The sequence below is a fragment of the Schistosoma haematobium genome, chromosome ZW (genome assembly GCF_000699445.3).
Source record: "Schistosoma haematobium chromosome ZW, whole genome shotgun sequence".
Lineage (NCBI taxonomy): Eukaryota > Metazoa > Platyhelminthes > Trematoda > Strigeidida > Schistosomatidae > Schistosoma > Schistosoma haematobium.
In genome coordinates this window covers 69,937,340-69,957,789 of record NC_067195.1, presented here as the reverse complement: position 1 = coordinate 69,957,789, position 20,450 = coordinate 69,937,340, and the positions used below count along the sequence as shown (strand labels likewise).

The window sequence follows — 20,450 nt, the reverse complement described above, 5'->3', positions numbered from 1 at the left end:
TTTCAAGTTTTAGGACTGCCTAAAACGTGTATCCTTACAGATAATTGAGTCTCTTTGTCTCGTATAATAGTTCACGGTAACTCAGCTGCAAACCACAAAAAAGCAGTAACGTCCACATTGTCCTCATTATGTCCAATGAATAAAATAAATTGTTTATTGGTCGAAGTAAGTTTCAAGATGGACGTTACTTCATGAACGATCCACATGTTATATTTACACAGAAAGCTAAGTATCATATAGACAGGGATCATAAACAAATCTGCCTGTAATTTATGCTTCCAATAAGAGTTCATAGATTATTTCCCTAATTTTTGCGTTTGTCTGTAATCAGGTAAGCTTACACGTAGTAATTGTGTCCCATGTTGTTTAGTTTCATGGTGTTATTAACTAGAGCTTGTGAGTTGGGCTCGATCATACCTGACTATTCACGATTGCTGAGTGTTCCAGCTCATAAGAAATGATGTAAGCCTTTTTGTGATAGGAACAGATAAACGTTTGGGGAAATTTTGGGGTTTCGGTCCCATTTCCCCAAAATTTACTATAGCGGCTTCCCCAAAATGGACCAAATTCCCCCAAGGTTGGCAGCTCGGGACGGTTTGACTCGTGCATGCGAGTCTAACTAGACTAACATAGACCGCAAGTCTTCTGTGCCTACAACATAAATTTGAATATGGAAAGATCAGAACTTAGAACAAACTGACATTGGAATTGTCATTACTAAATATCTTGTATCAGGGTTGTCCACTATTCTCCTTTTTATGTAGTTTTTCCTTCTGGAAATAACGAGTTCCTCATAAGACTTTCCAGCGGCCTAAGATGACCTCATTTTGTTAAAACCCTAACGTAATACAGTCTCTTGAGGCTTTTAGCTCTAATAATCCTGTTACTACATCTGCTCTGGGATTTGCCTTGACGATTTTGTCTCGGTATGTTAATGGGGTATGACAACTTGAATAGATGTACGCATATACCAGGCTGACTGATATGGATCAGTATCGTTCACAATAGTGCAGATCTATTCAATTTTTGTTTCGCTGTCGATCGTCAGTTCATTCATCTGCACCTTCTTACCCTATCTTTTCAAACCTGATTCTTACTGCCTACTCTTTCTCATGATTATTGCTACTACACTATTCCGAACATCTTTGCTCTTCATCTTTAATTTCATCTCATTGCAATCTAGTACGGCAATGTGGTCCAAATACACATGTTTTCCACACCCTATGTTAGACAACGATTAATTCCGAAGGAATTAAAGTGGGTATGACTATTGAATGGCTCCGTTTGTAAATAAGCTCGTTTTTAAGTTGTTGATATAAACCAGCACTTGTTTTGTCAGTTCACTTAATACTTAAAAGTAGTCATTTAATATAATCTAATTCTCTAGTTCTGAGTATTTGTTGAATTCCACTTTCTATTTTCTTATTAGGTGTAATTTCAAAGACCATGGCTAGTATGTTTGTTACAAGGGTGATTACAAGAGTTCCCAAGGTTCCAATTCTTAGTAAGCTTGCAATAAAACCACTTTTTATTTCATCTATACTTTAGTGCCTTGTAGGTTTTCCCGGCGCAGACTACCACCTGAATACAGAAAGCAGTATTTAGAAAAAATAAGTAATGGGGCTCTAGATAAATACCGGAAATCGGACTTTGTTCCGTATCCTGCCCTAAAAACACAAAGGTTATGGGAAGTCCAACCACAAGAACCAGAAAAGGAGACGAAGTATGTCATATGGTTTGTATCGGTCCCGTTAAATTCTTCAATAGCGATATCAAATATCAGTCAGAAATTATTTACTTTGACTATAGTATATTCGTTAAACCGTATATGCGTAGTTCAATACTGAGACTATTGAACTACACTAGGTTGACAACAAGATAACTGTTTATTAAAAAAAATTACCTGGCAGTTATTGACGTACGCCTTAAGCTTTATAAATAACTTTTGGAACATCTACACTGATTATTTATCATGTTTAATTCTTGCTCGAATAGTAACACTTTACGAAGTTAATCCTGAGCAGTTCATGTGGCTTGATGATGTGATATTCTCAAATGAATATCAGAGATCAAGAACTACTAGACAATCTTAACTTCTATATTAAGCTAAGAGTATTCTATCTATTTTTCCGGAAATCTCAATCATTTCAAGCCGAGAACACCGGTAAACATAATTCTTGGTTCCGATAATATTTCATGAAAAAAACATGTTAATGTGAAGAGCCAATCAGGTATATGTCGACAACCAGTTTCGGACAAGCTGATGCATTCTCGAGATTGATGAACTCAAACCGACCAATAGATGAGGATTGCATCATTGCAGAAGTATCATTTGAAGCTGAAGCAAAACGAGTTATGTCGGATGTGATAGAGGCGTTACCAGTAACAACGAATATAGTCCAGGATGCTACGCTATCAGATTATAAACTTTAGCAAGTCGCTAAGTATGTGCATGGCGGTTAGCCGAATAAAGTCGCTAGTGTTTAAACAAAGTATTTCCACCGACGTGGCACGTTGTCATTACCAACACCTATCTACTGTTTAGGGAATTCCTGGTTATCCCAACTACTCCCACTCAGATCACCCTGGTGTGTTGCATATAAGGTCACAAACACGCAGTTATGTATATCGGCTACTGATGGATAAACACATTGAAAGTATCTTAAAGAAATATCCACAATCTGTACAAGCCTTTAAACTGCCACCAAAAATACAGCCATCCTCATGTCCAAGTTCAGTAAAGCCATGGTTCCGTGTTCAACACTTTCTTATTATCATCGATTCATGTATAAAATGACCAGAAAGTTATTTAATACCTCAGACTTCACCGGCTTCAATAATGACGGTGCTGAATAGGCTTTTCGGACACTTGAGTTTTCTGGAAACACTAGTTACCGATGGTTAGAGACCTTGAATAACATGGCTCAAAATCGTTTGCAATGGCGCGGGTGCATCCACTCTTTGTGTTCTCCCAAATTCTAATCTTCTGAATTCTTCATGTCCCTTTTTTCTCTTTCCAAATTTATTTGACTAGATTATACTCCTTGAATAACATCTTCAAAACCTAATGTTTCCGATCACTGCTTATACTTTTATTACCTCTACCACTATGGGATTTGAATTGGCAATTGTATCTCTGTGCTCATGTGGTATGGCAACTCGAACTGATGTACGAACGTACGAAGTTCTACGTTGTGACTGACTAACTGACTGGAAACACTTACAGACAATCGACCTCAGTTCACATCTGAAATCCCAAACTTCTGTTTAAAGAACTCAGTTACACACATTCAGTTACCGCCCCATCATCCTCAGTCAAACGGCCAGGTTGGACGTGTTGTCGATACCTTCAAGCGGCTCTCATCTAGTCACATGGGGAGAGCATGACAAAGGAGGTCATCCAGGATTTCCTGAGAGTATACAGAATAACCCCGAATCAAGCCTCACCTAACGGTCTCCCCTACTGGGTCAGTGTTTAGAAGATTGGGACTTAATTTGATAGCATGTATCTACAAAGAAGAAGACGGGACTATAAACCCAGGGAGAAGAGAACTGATCTTCAGTTTCTGTTATAACTTGTGGTTTTGTGCCCTACTAATGTATAACGTAATGATACCGTCAATTAGAGAACAGTAATTTATCGACCGGACCAATGACGCATAAAACCCGTACGAGCAGTCTAGAGTCCTTAACAGACCTGCTTCCTGCCTAGCCCTGCCTGTTTAGTTCAGAACATCAGTCTCAGCCTCTGCGATATGAATCATGTGTTTCAAACATACTAGGTTTATATACAAACCAAACAGACCACATCGTACCATAAAATAAAAAATAACATTTGTACAAGATTTAGCCAAAAGTGACTGTGAATGTGGGAGATAGTAATTGATAGACTGGGCATAATTCAAGAATGGTAAATTGTATAATAATAGTTCATAGATCAAAATAAGGCTTATGATAAGAGAAACACGAATACGTTTAGTTTAGTTATTTAACAACTATACGATAAAAATATACGTATAGTATTAGTCCAGAAATAGATTCCAACAGTTACCATTCATTATTCTCATTGAGATATAACAGTTTCCTAATGGGTTACCAGTGTACGTAAGAAACTTTCGATATTGGCGACCTACATGGATAGCGGGTGTTATCGTAAGAAGAGTCGGTGATGTAATGTACGAAATTGATTTCAGAGGTAAACTCCTGACACGACATGTAAACCACAGAAGATTAGATCCAGATAAACAACCTAAATCGAACCTGAAACTAGATTATTTAATCGGTACAGTCAGTTGGGAAAATCAGGATCAACGCTGACGAAGTGATGACCAGGCCCCAGCCAGTCAGTTGGCTACAACTTGGGACCAAGAACATATATGCATCGGTCCAAGTTGCCACCCCGTTAGCACAACAAGATAGCGAATTCATAGACGTAGTTACTTCAATGGTAGTAATATATAAAGGATTGTGTATCAGGATATAATACAGGAAGAAAGAATTAGGCGATCAGGCCCCAAAAAATCATCAAGAAGACGACAGTGCAATACACTTTCTCGCCCAAGTAGTCATTTGGGGTGTTAGCGCATAGTATGCCGTGTATCAGTACCAGATTTCGGACACCTCACGTTACAGCACATGTGCTACTGAAATTCTAATCTAAGTTGATTGTTCTACTAATTAGTATGTATGTCATGTGGCAGTAGTTTTTGTCGTGCTACACGGTTGTGAAGCATGATTATTGACAATGGGAAACACTACTAATATTCGAACATATGACCATCAAAACAGTTTTAGTGTGTAACTAGAATAACCCATGGTAAATGTTGACGTTAGACTTAGAGCCCTAGGTAATTTGACTAATCTGGTTGCTAATCTTTAACTGACAAATTTGAATCTTAACTATGTATACCGAGTCACCCCAAAATTGATGGCAACTCGATAAAAATAAGTTTTTAGATCAGAACATGGGATTGCCCAACTTAGTAGTAACTTGGTAAACAAGAATTAAGCTTACTATTGAGTGACCTACAAAATTCATATCTCCCAATCGCTTATCTTTCAGCAGATCTTTAGTCATGTTTATTCTCCTTTTTATATATTCTGTAAGTAAGCATGCGATTTTACTTGGGAAAAAGGCCTACGCTTTTGAATGATTGTACTGTCTCTCGATGTCAGTCCAGTTAGGAATTCGTGAGTAGTTGCCAGTTCTCTACATTGTGATGTTGCAAATCATCTGTGCATTAGCGTTGTATTGTATTGAAAAACCAAAATATGCTGACTTGACTATACTCGAAACTGTACTTCGTAAAAACGTAGCTTATTTCGTCTCAAAATTGTTGGAGAGTACAAACTTGTTTGCTCAAAATATTAAAGCTCAGTAATTAAATACCCTTCGTGATACTATTCGAAATCTATAAAATTGTCTCAAATGGATTTAATCTCCATCCTACTTTGAACGAATAATTTCGTATGTACCTCTCGTCTATTCATTCATATCATTCTTTTCGTTGACTTGAACCCATAAAGACTTACTGTCATTTTTGTGCAATCTCACGTGTATAGAAAGTTCTTTTTATTAAACAGTAGCTGCCTTAAATAATTTCGCTTTCACAATTTGTACTTAAATTGGCATGTTTTAATTTTTTAAGCTAACCAATGGTTTCAAAGATTGGCGCATGTTCACCTCTACTGTTTTATTTTATATTTGAGGCTACAATGTTGTTCAGTTACAATAGTTTTATTTCCTCACATTTGTTTAGACGCCTGTATCAAGAACTCGTACCACATTTTATTGATCCAAGATATCGCGATCGTCTACGTGAACGTCTTGAGCGTCATGAAATGATGCTACGTCGTCGAAATTTAGATATGCCAGAGTTTTATGTGGGTATGTTTGCTTATGTATTTTTTGTCAAGCGTCCAATCATGTTATAGGTAATAGGACTTGATAAATTGCATAAGTATTCTTAGCACTGACGACCATAAAACAATAAGTCAAAAGCAACATCCTTTTTTACTCAGTACAGAGGTAGAAATTCAATCCTAACCACAAGGTTTACTAAATCTGTCAAAAACTGCTTAGATCTATATTTATTGTGTATAATTTTTAACAACCGTCTTCAAGAATAAGACAGTAACTAGCTTTATTGAGATATTAACAAGAGGCAAATGTTTTTGATGGAGTTTTGTTCTCTGAGCTGGATGGTCTGGTCGTGGAGCTTTCATCATCCACCTGAGCTACAACTCTTCATCATCTCAAGAGGTAAATGTATTAGCAAGCGCTCAGTGTAGATATTGAGAAAATAATAAAACATGAATAATATAAAATCGATTGTAAAGTACTGAATTCTTAAAGTCATTTTCATGAGCCTAAATATTTTTTAACAATAAACTTCATATATTCATGCGGCAATACCAAACTAAACTAAAAGTAAATATTAAAAGGATTCCTAAATTACAGGTACTTAAGCCGAGCCAATGCAGTATGCATTCTACCGACTTTTTGATAAGTCAGATGCAGATTTTGTTTCATCCAATAGTTTCTAGGCAATACTATCAATTATTCACGTTACTAATGAATTGCTATACCATGTATTTGTATCAAGCACCCAAATGCCCTGGTATGACCGAGAGCGGGGTGGGTTCGCTCTCCCTCTCGAAATACTCTCCCACGGCCACGCGTATACAGCCTCTGCCAGGGAAGTCCTACTCATTGCCTTCTCGTGGTGGGAATTTTGTCTTCGAAAATGAGAGGACGAGAAGCGAATGTTTGGCGCTTTAACCGGATTCCAAACCAATGGTGCACAGGGGCTCCAGTATCCTGCGGGAACAAATGGCGTATTAACCAATTGTTGGTCACCGGCTACCATGGGACTGCATCTCCTTACGATGCTCCATTGCCTTGTGGGTTAGACCTTTAGGTCAAAGGCTCGGGGTGTGACCCCCTAAGAAAACCATCTGCTTCAGTCTGGGCACCCGGGCAGTACCTCAGCCCGCACAAAAAACATGATAAACTGTCTACTTGTGAAAAATATTCCTCTCCCTGCAAATAACAATCAAGTGTCTCGCATTATTATTATTATTATTATTATTATTATTATTATTATTATCTACTATCCCATTATTCACCCTCTTTATTCCTACTCTGTCTATACTTATTTTTTCAACTTATACAGCAGCTCGTCTATGGTGGAAATTCGACTCTATCTAAACGTTTTCGAGTCACTGTCCGGTTGAAAATTTATTAAAATAAATAAATAATAAATAAATGAAAATTGTATGCTACCACCAAATACGACTACTGAAGCAGTTTTTCTGGAACCACGTGCACCATTCAAACTGGCTGCCTTCAACGTTCACACATTTATGCAGGTCGGACAACAGATAGGGCTGGCTATGTTGTTGGAAAGTTTTAATATCGACGTTTTTGTCTATCCAAGACCCGTATTCAAGACTGTGGTGAAGTACTACAAATTCGCTTTCGATCTGTCACTTCAAAAAGCTTGTTTTACGTGCGCTTATCCGGGGACCCTGTGGCATCTTCGTCTGGTGTTGCTGGCGTTAGTGTCGCACTAAGCTCTAGAGCTGAGGCAGCACTAATCGATTGGATCCCCACTAACAGTTGGTTGATTATGTGCTGTTAGATTAGAAAGTTCCATCGAAGTGAGAAACGATGTCTTTTCACCATCTCCGCCTATGCCCCAACAGATTGCAGCTCGGATGCAATCAAGAATGAATTCTACCATCAGTTATCTGTTCTTCTCCAGAAAGTGCGTTCGACAGATATTGTAGTATTAGCCGGAGACTTGAATGCACAGGTCGGGCGTCTAGGCACAGAAGAGAGTCGTTTAGTTGGCCGATGGGGACTTGTTGGTCGCAGGACAGATAACAGGGACCGTCTACTGTAACTGTGCACAGACAACAACCTGTTTCTGGCTAGCACTAACTTTCGGCACAGTCATCGCCGATGTGCCACCTGGCGTCCTCCCTCTGCATCCCAAGCCTGGACTCAGATTGGTCACATCGTGATCAGCTACCGCTGGCGTGGTTGTGTAAAAGACTGCCGCTCCTTTTGTAGTACCTATCTGGACTCTGACCATACCTTGGTCTGCGCAAATCTTACCTTACTTTTCAGTGGACAACGAAGTGGCCGCCATCAACGGATTGATATTAGCAAGCTGGTTGCAACTTCTGTTGCAAGTAAGTATCGAACCGAGCTAGCCTCTAGGCTAGCTACCACTCCACCGAAAAGTATAGATGAGCATTGGTTGCAATTGCATGACGCCATGAAAATGGCGGGTACAGTCAGTTGTGGGTTCGCGAAACGTCCCGTTTATAAGCACTGGGTTTCTTCAGGTTCCTTACAACTCATTGAAGCCCGTCGGTCTACTCCGGGTGGCCGTGAGTTTGGCCACAAACGAAGAGTGTTACGTAATGAAAAGCTTGCGTAAGGACCGAGAAGCCTGGTGGTCGGAGCGTGCTAATGAGTTGGAAGCAGCAGCTGCATCTGGTAATTACCGGAAGCTCTTCCAACTCATCTGAGCCATTGACAGCAAGAGGTATGGTGTGAGCGAAACAATCTTCGAGAATGACGGGATGCCAGTCACTAACATCCATCGACGTCTTGGATGATGGGCAGAATTTTTCGAAGGGCAGTTCAACTGGCCTGCTGCTCCGGCATCATCTGTCAGATTGTCCTGCCCTCCATGGCGAGTGACGACTGATCCACCGAATGAGGCGGAAGTCCGCAAGGAACTCCAACTCTTGAAGCGCTACAAATCCCCGGGCCCAGATGACTTACCTCCGGCCCATTTTAAAGATGGCGGTGACTTTCTGACTAAGGAACTGACTGTGTTGTTTACAAAGGTCTGGGAGCTAGAGAGTGTACTAACGTCATGGAATGAGTAGATGGTTGTCCCTATCTTTAGAAAAGGTTCGCGTCGTTCCTGTAACAACTATCGGGGGATAAGTCTACTTCCGATTGCGTCCAAGCTATTAGCTTCCGTCATACTTCGTAGGTTGTTCAAAACCCGAGAAAGATTGACTCGCGAGGAGCAGGTTGGTTTTCGTTCTGGTCGAGGATGTATTGATCATGTCTTCACCCTCCGCCAAATGTTAGAACACCGTCATACTTATCACAGGCCAACAATCGTAGTGTTTCTTGACATTAGTGCTGCCTTCGATTCACTGGACAGGACTGTTCTCTGGGATTGTCTATTGAAGAAGGGTGTGCCTGAGAAGTTTATTAACATCCTAAAAGCCCTATATACAAACACCTCAGATAGAGTGATGGCATACAACCACCTTTCTCCATTGTTCCATTCAAGCAGTGGGGTTAGACAGGGTTGCCCAATCTCACCATTCCTCTTCAACTTTGTCATCGATGAGATTCTGGAAACAGCTCTGATGGCTGTAAGTAATGGTGGTGTGGATCTGTTGCCCGGAGAAAGACTTCTCGACCTTGAGTATGCGGATGATATTGTCTTACTGTGCGATAATGCCCTAGCCATGCAATCCGCACTTAATCAGTTGGCAATCAATGTCCGTAGGTACGGTATGTGCTTTGCACCTTCGAAGTGCAAAGTACTTCTACAAGACTTGCAGGATCCTAATCGTGTACTCAGCCTGGATGGTGAGCAGATAGAAGTAGTCGAGACGTTCGTGTATCTGGGTAGCTGCATAAGTGCTGGTGGTGGCGTGAGTGATGAGATCAATGCACGTATGGTGGAAGCCAGAGTGGCTTATGCCAATCTTGGCCATCTTTGGCGCCTTCGTGATGTTAGTCTGGCTGTAAAAGGTCGGATCTACAACGCGTCGGTGAGAGCACTTTTGCTTTATGCTTGTGAAACCTGGCCTCTCCGAGTTGAGGACGTTAGACGACTGTCTGTGTTTGATCATCGTTGTCTCCGAAGGGTTGCTGACATCCAGTGGCAACACCATGTTAGTAGTGCAGAGGTTCGGCATCGTGTGTTCGGGCAGAGAGACGATAATGCAATTGGTGTCACCATCTTGAAAGACCGACTTCGGTGGCTTGGACATGTTCTACAAATGTCGTCCCAGAGAATTCCACGTCGCGCATTGTTTGCCGACGCTCGGACTGGTTGGAAGAGGCGGAGAGGTGGTCAGTGCATGACATGGTGTCGTGGTATGAAAGAAAGCTGCAAAGGGCCGGCTTGTGTTGGTCCTTCACGACTCCCTGTTTGCGGTCCGAGAAGTGGTGCAACACAGTGGCTAGAGACGTTATCAGATTCGACTCAGAATGGAAGCCAGTGGCGATCCTGCTGTAATCTTTTACTTTCTTCATAAAAAGTGGTTGTATCTTCATTAACTGAAAGATTTCTTCTGATTGTACCCTTCCGTTCCCCCGTTATTATTCTTATTATTATTACACTACCTTACACCAATCTCTTCGTTATTGTTCTCTTTTCTACGCTCCTCACCTTTTTTTCCTTCTCTTTAAGTTCTCATTGTTTTGTGTGACGCATATATATTTGGCGCACTCTTGTTCCAATATTTATATGTTCAAATAAAATAATAAAATAAAACATCAAGCACTTCTGTAAATAGAATAAAATGTGTTTTAGATTTGGTGAATTTCAATGTTTTTATACTAATAGTGAAATAGAAATGTTTTATATAGAGTATACTTACACATCTGTCTTCATATTAATCCGAAGAATTGTTTTATTCGCTTGGCTGAATCCATGTACCACTCAATAACTATTTCTAGTATAGGATTAACCCAATCTGTTTTGTCATCTGTGGTTTATGGATAAACTTAACCCTTTCGCTGACGAGTTTCTTGATGTACAATATTCTGATTCGCCATTATGGAAGCCATATGAAAAAGTCTCATATTCTCAACGTCTTCATTCGTTTCTATTATTTTCGTAGCTCATTAACCTGTAGGTATGTAGCTCAATAGTTAAATGTCTTTACTTTCAATCATAAAGCCATAGACTTGAGCTTCGATCCATTTAAAGTATTTTGGGGAATGGTTTTGCCACTAAATCATACAGCAAACCTACAGAATTACCTTTTACATAAATCCGTGTTTTGTAAATGTGTCTATTTTTAGTGATTACAGTAAAGTATTCTGGAAAAATAATCAGGAATTTTTAAATAATACGGAATTTCGCAATAGGTTTTGTTGTACGAACTGTTCTTATTTACTAGTGTTTTAAAGAAATCAACTTTGTAATTGTCATCGTATCTTATGTTTCATAAAGAACACATCCATGATTTGTAGTCCTGTTGATCTGTACCAGGTAATTGTAAAATCTTTTGTCTACAATGTTTCAGACCGTGAGTGTACGATTAAAATTGACTGGTCTTGATACTTGTTATATTGTTAAGTGTCCCTACGTGTAAGATTTAGTTAACGTTCAGGTTGATCGATTGTGAAGTATTTATGTAATGATTAGACTCGTTTACGACCTACTAATTTATACACTTAAATATACTAACCACAAAAAAAGGTTACAAATGAACTAATAGGACTGTGGATTTGGGAAACTGTGACTTTTGTGGTTAACCAACTTTCCATTTTGAGTTGTGAAAATAGAACATTAACTAGTGAATCGAAACCAATATTATAAATATAGCTACAAAACAATACTATAATCATGTATTTAAACACAGTTTGTCTAAACTGTACGAAACAGTTCAGTACTAGCCTATTCAACTTACACGTTAGCTTATTTCTTGACCTTTTTTTCCAGCTTTATACATAATTTCAATTCTTTAAAATGTTTGATTTCAGTATTTTTCTAATATATGTTGTTTTAAAAGGGTCAGTTGTTGCCGTAAGGACTGCTGATAAATTTGCGCCAAATCAATCACATCGATTCTTGGGTATTTGCATAGAACGCTTTAACGAGGGTTTATGGACAAAATTTACTCTTCGTAACGTGATTGAGAAAACAGGTTTGTTCTTCCTTAAAACAAATCCTTTATTTGTATTTCCCATGGTTGGTTTGTAACAATGGGTATGTAGAAAGCTACAATCTCTCGCTTAATCTAAAAATATACCTCCATTACTTCCACGTGATCGCATATCTTGTTCTCTATAAGTAACTCATGTCTTGTGTTTTATCTCGTTTTCCTATATTTTAGTAATGTATATGTCACTAAGTGGTATCACAGCAAAGAATAATGCTACAACCATTCTTATCCAGTGACTATAAAACTTAATTCATATAGCTGTCATTCCGAAAAGATATTTTAGTCAGCAATATATGCTCTTATATTATTATAATCAGTACTTATAAACACTGTTAACCTGAAACCCCCTGCGGATTGTGTATGGTTCTTTTTTGACAGTTTGTTTTATATTTTCCCTTAATAATACCAGCTATATCACATATTTAATAAGTTTGATAACTTGAGATTTCAATGAATCCTATTCGTTCGTACACATTAAAGTATTATACTCTGTTTTAACTAACAATCAAGCCACTTTTTCATTATCTACTGTTTTAGCTGTTGAAATTCAGTATGAATTATATAATCCAACTATTCAGTCAATTGAAGTATTACTACTAGAGAAACGTTTAGATCGTAACCTTTTGTATTTACGTGATGCTCCATTGGACGAAAGTCGATTTCCATTTGATATGTCGCGTATTCCATATAATCCTTCTGATCCTGTCCCAATTAATGACAAGAAAGTATGTTTCTATCATAACAATATCGGGAAATTTTATTTATTAGTAGTAATATCTTGTTACTTAAGTTATTTGTTTGTTGCAGTTGTTATTCATTTTGAGAAAACATGTTAGATAGTATACTTACAACCTTTATGACTGGGTAAATGTGACTTGGTGATATATGTCTGTTACCATATCATCATAAAAAAGTAGGAGTCACTTAATTTTATCAATAGCTTTGGTGAACATTCGTTTGATTCTCCTAATCAAAGCAACTTTCTCTGTCTTGTTTGATATTGTTATATAATCTGAACTCGATTTGCAATGAAACCAAAAACTAAACGTTATACCCACAGTTTTTCCATATGTATTTGCTAATTTTGAACAGGATGTCAATCTAAATTATTTCGTTTTGGGCAATATGTTATACAGGAGAAATATTATGAAAGCTATTTATCGTAGTACGATCAATTATCAGAATATATGTAGAATATACAACTGACGATTATTCACTAAAATAAAATTATAGATAAAAGTTTCCTCTAGGTGAACTGATGCTAAAAGACAAAGGAACTGATTAGTAAGATATGTTTTTTTACGTCTGAGGACAAAAGGTTTCTATGCAAAGTTCGCAATCGGAAGTCACGTTATTAAACTTGCAAACAGTATAACCCATAGTTATACATTGATATCTAAAAGTCACTTTACATCCAGTAGATTTAATAATTCTAATATCAGTCATTCATGTTTCTATTATGATATTTCTAATCAATAAATGATATAAATCAGTGATAAATATCGCTTAATCACTTGATTTAAGCGTTTTTAGTAAATCAAAATTTTTACTGCCCACATTCCGATTGAAGATCTAGAAAAAATTTCGACTTCCAGAGTTATTTATTATTATTTTTATATAAACACTTTCGTATATCTTGATAAGTCTTGTCGATAGAACGCTATATTTATTTCCTAAGCTATTCCGATGACCCACACGCTAGAACTACACAGCGACTTGAACACCAGAGAGAAGACACAAGTATGAGAGAAAATACTTTATCCCAAGGTTCATTTTTGTACAGAAAATCATGGGTATTTATAGATGTTGGCGTCTGTTGAGTCAACATCATATTTCAGCCAATCCGTTAACGACATATTATGCTACCGACCAATAGTAGCACGCCACGTTGGAATTCTAGAACGTTCCATCATACTCTGATTGGCTAGGACCCTTCGGCTCCTTTTGGGCCTCTGGAGGCTCCGTTGAAGTTCTCCGGAAGCCGACTCAACATATCCATATATGAATTTATTTTCTGAATTTTTAAACATTTTACTGTTACATTCGTCGTTTCACTTTACAGGGAATTCTTTTTCTAATGATGTTAGACTTTTTCAAGCAAAACATGAATTATAATATATTTATTCGAAGGATCTTTAGTTGTTCCACTTGTATCAACAAAGTTTGGTTGATTTCTTCAAAGTCTTACTTGTGTATTTTGGGACCACTGGGTAAGCAATGTTTGGGTTAGGAATAGAGTACTAAATGGAGATGGTAAGTCGATTGATGAGGTAGTAAATTTCCATCATCTGATGTGGTTGAGACATGTTTATGTATGCCCGCCCACCACCTACATCAGTTGTTGTCATGTGTAAGAGTAAGTTCAAAGAAAGCTGGGGGCGGACAAACGAGGATATGGCGTCAGTCCAATAAGTTATTGACTGTTATTCTGAACCATGTTAGCAGGTGTAAACTACCTGGTGGATGTCAGCGCAATGATCGCAACAGGTGCTTAAATACACTTAGTGATATTGGCTTAGAATCTGTCTCAGTGGTATAAATGCTTTCACTGTCTTATGTTCGATCCTGCGTTTCAAAATCTTATACTATTTTTCTTTCTTTACGGCTGATCCTGTTACTCTTAGTGCTCTAGGATTTAGCTTGATAATTTTTATCTCACTGTACTAATATGATGTGGAAACGTGGACCAATGTACACACATGACAGGTTCTACGTTAGTTTTATCATATACCTCTTTTTGGTGGTAACTCTGATATACATTCATCTCAGTCACGTTCACATATTCCACCTTACTAATCTAATTTTGAAACATTGTGAAACGTTATCTACAGTCAAAACGTAGATCTACCATACTAAAGATTAAATTGGTTTTCATGCCCCACTTGAGAATTTTTCCTATTTTTACTACAAAAGAATGTAATGTTATTAGTTTATAAACCAAAGATGTTGACTACTGATAGTTACTAATGTCATCATTATTTAAGTTAAAGCTGTGCCTATTATGCCTATTTTTATGTTTTAAAATCTGTGTAACTGATGTTTTATTTAACGTAGGTAAAACTGCTCCCACCACCATGGGCCTTCAAATGGTATTTACACGGTTACCGTGGGATACACGACACCATGTATGACTATTTAACTCCACAACAGTTATCTGAAATTCAGGACAAAATAAATCTTGTCGATCGATATGATTTGATGAAAATGTATAGGTAAGTTTTTACTAATTTTTAGTCTTCTGTCATTAAGCTTATATTTATGTGCGTTCTGTTTACGAAGTTTAAAAAGCTATAGGAAATCTGAAGCGAGGGAGAGCAGCAGGCTCTGACAGGTTTACTCCTGAGATTTTGAAGGATGGTGGTTCAGTATTAGCAGCAAGATTGACTGAGGTCTTAGGTAGAATTTGCGAACTGGACGTAATCCCATCTGACTGGTCTCAATCACTGATTGTGCCAGTCTATAAGAAAGGACAAAAGTCCTCTTGTGACGATCACGGAGGAATCAGTTTGACTAATATAGTGTCTAAAATATTAGCTTCAATAATACTTCGACGCCCAACTAAAGCTCGTGAAGAGCAGACTAGAGAAAACCAGGCTGGTTTTCGACCTGGATATGGTTGTATAGATCAGATATTCACACTACGTCAGGTTCTAGAACACAGACACACGTTCAGACGCCCCACAATGGTAATATTTCTCGACCTTAAGGCGGCATTCGACTCTGTTGGTCGTGAGGTTCTATGGCAATGTTTGTCACTGAAAGGAGTAACAAAGAAGTACATTAACCTTATACAGGCTCTCTACTCGAACACACCTGGTCGAGTGAGAGCTTATGGCGAACTGTCATCAGAATTGATTACCTCTAATGGTGTTCGTCAGGGCTGTCCACTCTCCCCATTCTTGTTCAACTTTGTGGTCGACGTACTTTTAGAGATAACACTCTCCTCATCTAAATTTCCAGGGGTTGAACTTCTACCGGGAGGTTCACTTGTTGACTTAGAATATGCCGATGACATAGTTTTATTTGGTGAAGACGCTGACAAAATGCAGAATCTTCTGATCACTCTAAGCAACAATGCAAGCATGTTCGGGATGCGACTCTCTCCCTCGAAATGCAAAATGTTGCTTCAGGATTGGGTTGCATCGACACTCGAACTAATGATAGGGAGTGAAGTATTTGAGCGTGTCGATCGCTTCACTTATACTGGAGGTCACATCAGCCCTTGTGGTCTGGTGTGTGACGAAATCTCAGCACGGATACAGAAGGCTGGACTAGCTTTTGCCAACTTGCGTCATTTATGGCGTAGGCGAGATATCCGTCTATCAACCAAAGGACGTGTTTACTGCGCAGCAGTCCATTCCGTCCTACTTTATGGCTATGAAACATGGTCGGTAAGAGTAGAGGATATTCGTGGGTTACTAGTATTTGATCACAGGTGTCTTCGAAACATTGCTCATATATCCTGTGACCATCGAGTAAGTAATGTAGTTGTTAGGAAACGGGTACTAGGTAAGGATGGAAAATCAATTGATGACGTAGTGAAACTTCATCAGTTGAGATGGCTGGGACACGTGTTACGTATGCCCAACGACCTACTACCTCGACGTGCGATGTTCAGTGGTATAGGATTAGGTTGGAAGAAAGCTAGGGGAGGCCAGACCAAAACATGGAACAAGTCCATGAAGTCACTGACAAGTGGTCTGAGTCGTGTCGGTAGGTGTAGACTACCTGGTTGGGGACCGTGAGGCGATAGCAACCGATGGTTAGAGATCCTGAATGACATGGCTCAAAATCGTATGCAATGGCGCAGGTGCATCCACTCTTTGTGTTCCCTTAAATGCCCTGGTACGGCCGAGGGTGGGGAGGGTCCGCTCTCCCTCTCGAAATGCTCCCTCATGGCTTCGTGCATACAACCACTGCCAGGGAAGTCCTACTCATTACTTTCTCGTGGCATTACTATTGTATACGAAATGGAGAGGACGAAAAGCGAATTTCCGGCGCTTTAGCTTGGTTGGTGCACATGGAGAGTCCACCTAGGGTTGTTGGAAAACCATGATTCCAAACTAATGGTGCACATGGTCTCCGGTATCCTGAGGGGACAATTGGCGTATGAATCAATCGTTGGTCATTGGCTACCATGGGACTTTATCTCCTTACTATGCTCTATTATTTATTATTTATTTGAACACATGAATATTGGTACAAGAGAGCGTCAATATATATGCGCCACACAAACGATGAGAATTCGAAGAGAAATAGAAAAAAAGCTAAGCAGCGCAAAAAAGAAAAAGAGAACAATAACGAAGAGATTGATGTTCTACTGCCTTGTGGATCAGTCTTTCAGGTCGAAGGCTGCGGGTATGGCCCTCTAAGAAAAACACCTGTTTCGGTTTGGGCACCCGAGCATTATCACAGCCCTTACACATATCAAATGAGATCTGTGTGGCGCATCTCTATTTGGTGCCTCTGTAGAATTTATAGTCTACTATAATATTAGTACTGCTCTAATAATACTCCTAATCCTAAATTTGTAGATTTGTCATGATATAACTGCCTAATCTATAAGATCTTACGTGGAAGTCACACCATCGACTACACCAACTCACTGTATCGTATCAATTACCGATACATGATGTAGAACAAGGTTAGGCTAGAGAAAAAACAGTATATTTAATGTGAATAGAAGATATAAGATAACATTCAACAGGGACCACGCCTACATGGCCGAGTCATGCCATTCGATCAACTCCCATTCATTCAATTCCTTGTTCGCGCCTTCTCCATCGTTAGGTATTTCTCCGCGTTAAATATTGAATATCTGTTTTCCGAGTAGTGTTGTGTTCAGCTTTGAAGATTGTGTGGTTATGGTCCAATGCCACTATACCTCCTTGTACCAATATTCATGTGTCAAATTAAATAAATATATAAATAAAGTTCTAATCTCCTGAATTCTCCTTGTCTCTTTTTTTTTTCTATTTCCAAATTTATTTCACTGGATTATGTTTTTTAAATAACATCTTCAAACCCTAATCTTTCGAAATACTGCTTATACTCTTACTACCTCTACCACTACGGGATTTGAATCGACAACTGCATCTCTGTGCTAATGTGGTATGGCAACTGGAAGTGATGTACGTACGTACGAAGTTCTACGTTGTTACTGACTGACTGATTCTTTGTTATTATGTGCTGTCACTTTTCTTGTGCACACTGTTAGTCACTCATCACAAAGAACAGCGAACATATAACTTCGGTTCGATAGTTTTCATGCTTCCGTCAGTCAGGGACAATGTAGGACCTAGCATAAATGTTTTATAGTAGTCCACATCACACAGATACAAGGGGAATTAACAAGGTGGTAGCGAAATAGTTGGAGCAGTAAAATTAATCTTAGTAAACAATTAAACATGAATTGCTTCGAAAAATGTCTTCCTAAGTTCGCGATCTAGAATGAGATAGGTAATCTCTGGAATTACATCACAAAAACTGACACTTCACTGTCATCTATCAGGTTAGACACTTGAGGTAGTCTTGCCTGCTTCGGTTCGGATAACTGGGTAGTTTCCCTTTCAAATAAAGTAATGGCGTCGTTATCTGCTCACTGTAAGTGAAACCCACCAACTAAGTTCCATTTCGTTGGGATCATGAACCGATCAATGTCAAACCACCATTGAAAACCTGGAAACACTGGATGGCCGTTTTGTCCTAGTATGAGACTCCTTGACAGTGCACATCCATGATTCCGGACGTGGGGCTCAACCCAGGACTTTAGGCCGAAGAATAGTATTTTGAGTAATTATCGTCATTTTATTTATGTGTGGGCTGTGATAGCGTCCAGACCGAGTCAGGTGGTTTTCTTAGGGAGACACACCCAGAGCCTTCGACCTAAACGTCTAATCCGTAAGGCAGTGGAGCGATGACAGGAGATGCAGCCGCAGGTAGCCGGTGACCAACAATTGGTTCGTACGCCGTTTGTTCCCTCAGGATCCTTGGTGCAATGTGCACCATTACTTTTGAATCAGGGTTTTTCAACAACCCTAGGTGGACCCTCCGTGTCTGCCAAACCCGGTAAAAGCGCCTGACATTTGCTTTTCGTCCTCTCAACTTCGTAAACAATAGTAATGCCACGAGAAAGCAATGCGTAGGACTTCCCTGACAGTGGTTGTATGCATGTAGCCATGTGAGAGCATTTGGAGAGAGCGAGAGAGCTTATTCTCTCCACTCTCGGCCATATCAGGGCACTTGGGGGCAAAAGTTCGTAGCGAACAGGATATGAATCGCGCGCGGAAACCCCATTGGATATCGAGTCTCTTGTTGTAGTAATTCAGTACGAAAAGATGAATTGCAAAGCAATTGAAATAATTGTCTTCTAATATTTTTATTCACAATATGGTATTTTTAGACATTGTACTAAGGAACTTTTAATAAGTACTTATAAAAGTAATGGCGTACAAAGAGTTTGATCTAATTAATTCTACGAAAATCACAATAATAATTTATTGTCAAGTAACAATTTGTTACATGAGGCATGCCAGTTTACAGGCAAGATCAAACTGTTACAAAAGGCTGTGTCCTTTGTCAAATAAACATAAGTTGTTTAGCACGTGTTTTGACTTTTTTGTACATTACAGATCACGATTGTGCTTAGAAGAAGAACGAATAGCTTTAGGTGATGTTCAAATTCAACATCAAGATCTTATACGTCATCATGAGCAACGTCGACAAGAGTTAATGGACAAACATAAAGAAACCCAAAGGACTGATAAAAATACTGCTTATGGTGGTCGTTAATATATTTTCCACTCTTGCTGCGAGACATTTTCTTTTGTTAGATTGTAAATATTGTATATTGTCATTTAAATAAACGTTTTACATCAAAACTGATTGAAATTCACTTTATATTAAACGTACTTAGTCCATGATAATCCCGACATTAGATACATATATATTTAGTCTCTACAACTGGTTAGTGACCAATGTCGTGTATGTCCGATCCTTCTTAGTGCAGATCGGATTCAATCGACCGAGTTGCAATGTGGCCACTAGTCTAGGTGACTTGACATGGCGTGCACTAAATTAAGATAAGGTGTTGGTCGAAGGTGGTGAAAAGTCTTGTTAATTGAACGCTAGACTTGGTTCCTAAGCTCTTCTAGTAACCCCCCCAGGCTAGAACTACACAGTGACGGCGCAAAGTATGTAAGAAAACAATCCACTCCAAAGGTCCGTTTTTGTACAGAATATATATGGTATTTATAGTATTTTGGATGTTCTTGAGTTTCATGAAAATTCTGGCTTGCTACTAAACATAGTAGCAGTATGGTGATCATCCAATCAGGAACTCTGCATGTGACTTCACTTCCTTGATGTTTCTGGCGAAACGTCTAGTGAACGCTGATTGGATAAGAGGCTTCTCAGTGCTTTCAGAGCCTTTCTTGGGTTCTTTCGAGGAGTTTTCCTGGATCTCCTCAGTTCCCAATGAATGACTTGAGCAGTTTATCACCGACGTC

General features: G+C 38.9%; 2 protein-coding genes across 2 annotated transcripts; one reads left to right on the top strand and one right to left on the bottom strand.

Moving 5' to 3' along the window:
• The window catches only part of ACSL6_5 (Long-chain-fatty-acid--CoA ligase 6), a 156,607-nt gene that overhangs the window by 68,191 nt on the left and 67,966 nt on the right, over positions 1 to 20,450 (bottom strand).
• On the top strand, positions 166 to 19,823 carry MRPL19_1 (mitochondrial 54S ribosomal protein YmL19). 2 transcript variants are annotated; one of them, XM_051212180.1, is made up of 8 exons: positions 166 to 331; positions 1,430 to 1,504; positions 1,549 to 1,723; positions 5,760 to 5,887; positions 11,791 to 11,925; positions 12,481 to 12,668; positions 14,998 to 15,155; positions 19,575 to 19,823. In XM_051212180.1, the coding sequence occupies exons 2-8, from the start codon at positions 1,447 to 1,449 to the stop codon at positions 19,732 to 19,734; spliced, it is 1,002 nt and encodes a 333-aa protein (XP_051072333.1). In that variant the 5' UTR covers positions 166 to 331; positions 1,430 to 1,446; the 3' UTR covers positions 19,735 to 19,823. The 2 variants fall into 2 exon arrangements, with proteins under 2 accessions (XP_051072333.1, XP_051072332.1); XM_051212179.1 differs by having other exon boundaries at positions 166 to 1,504; positions 1,549 to 5,887.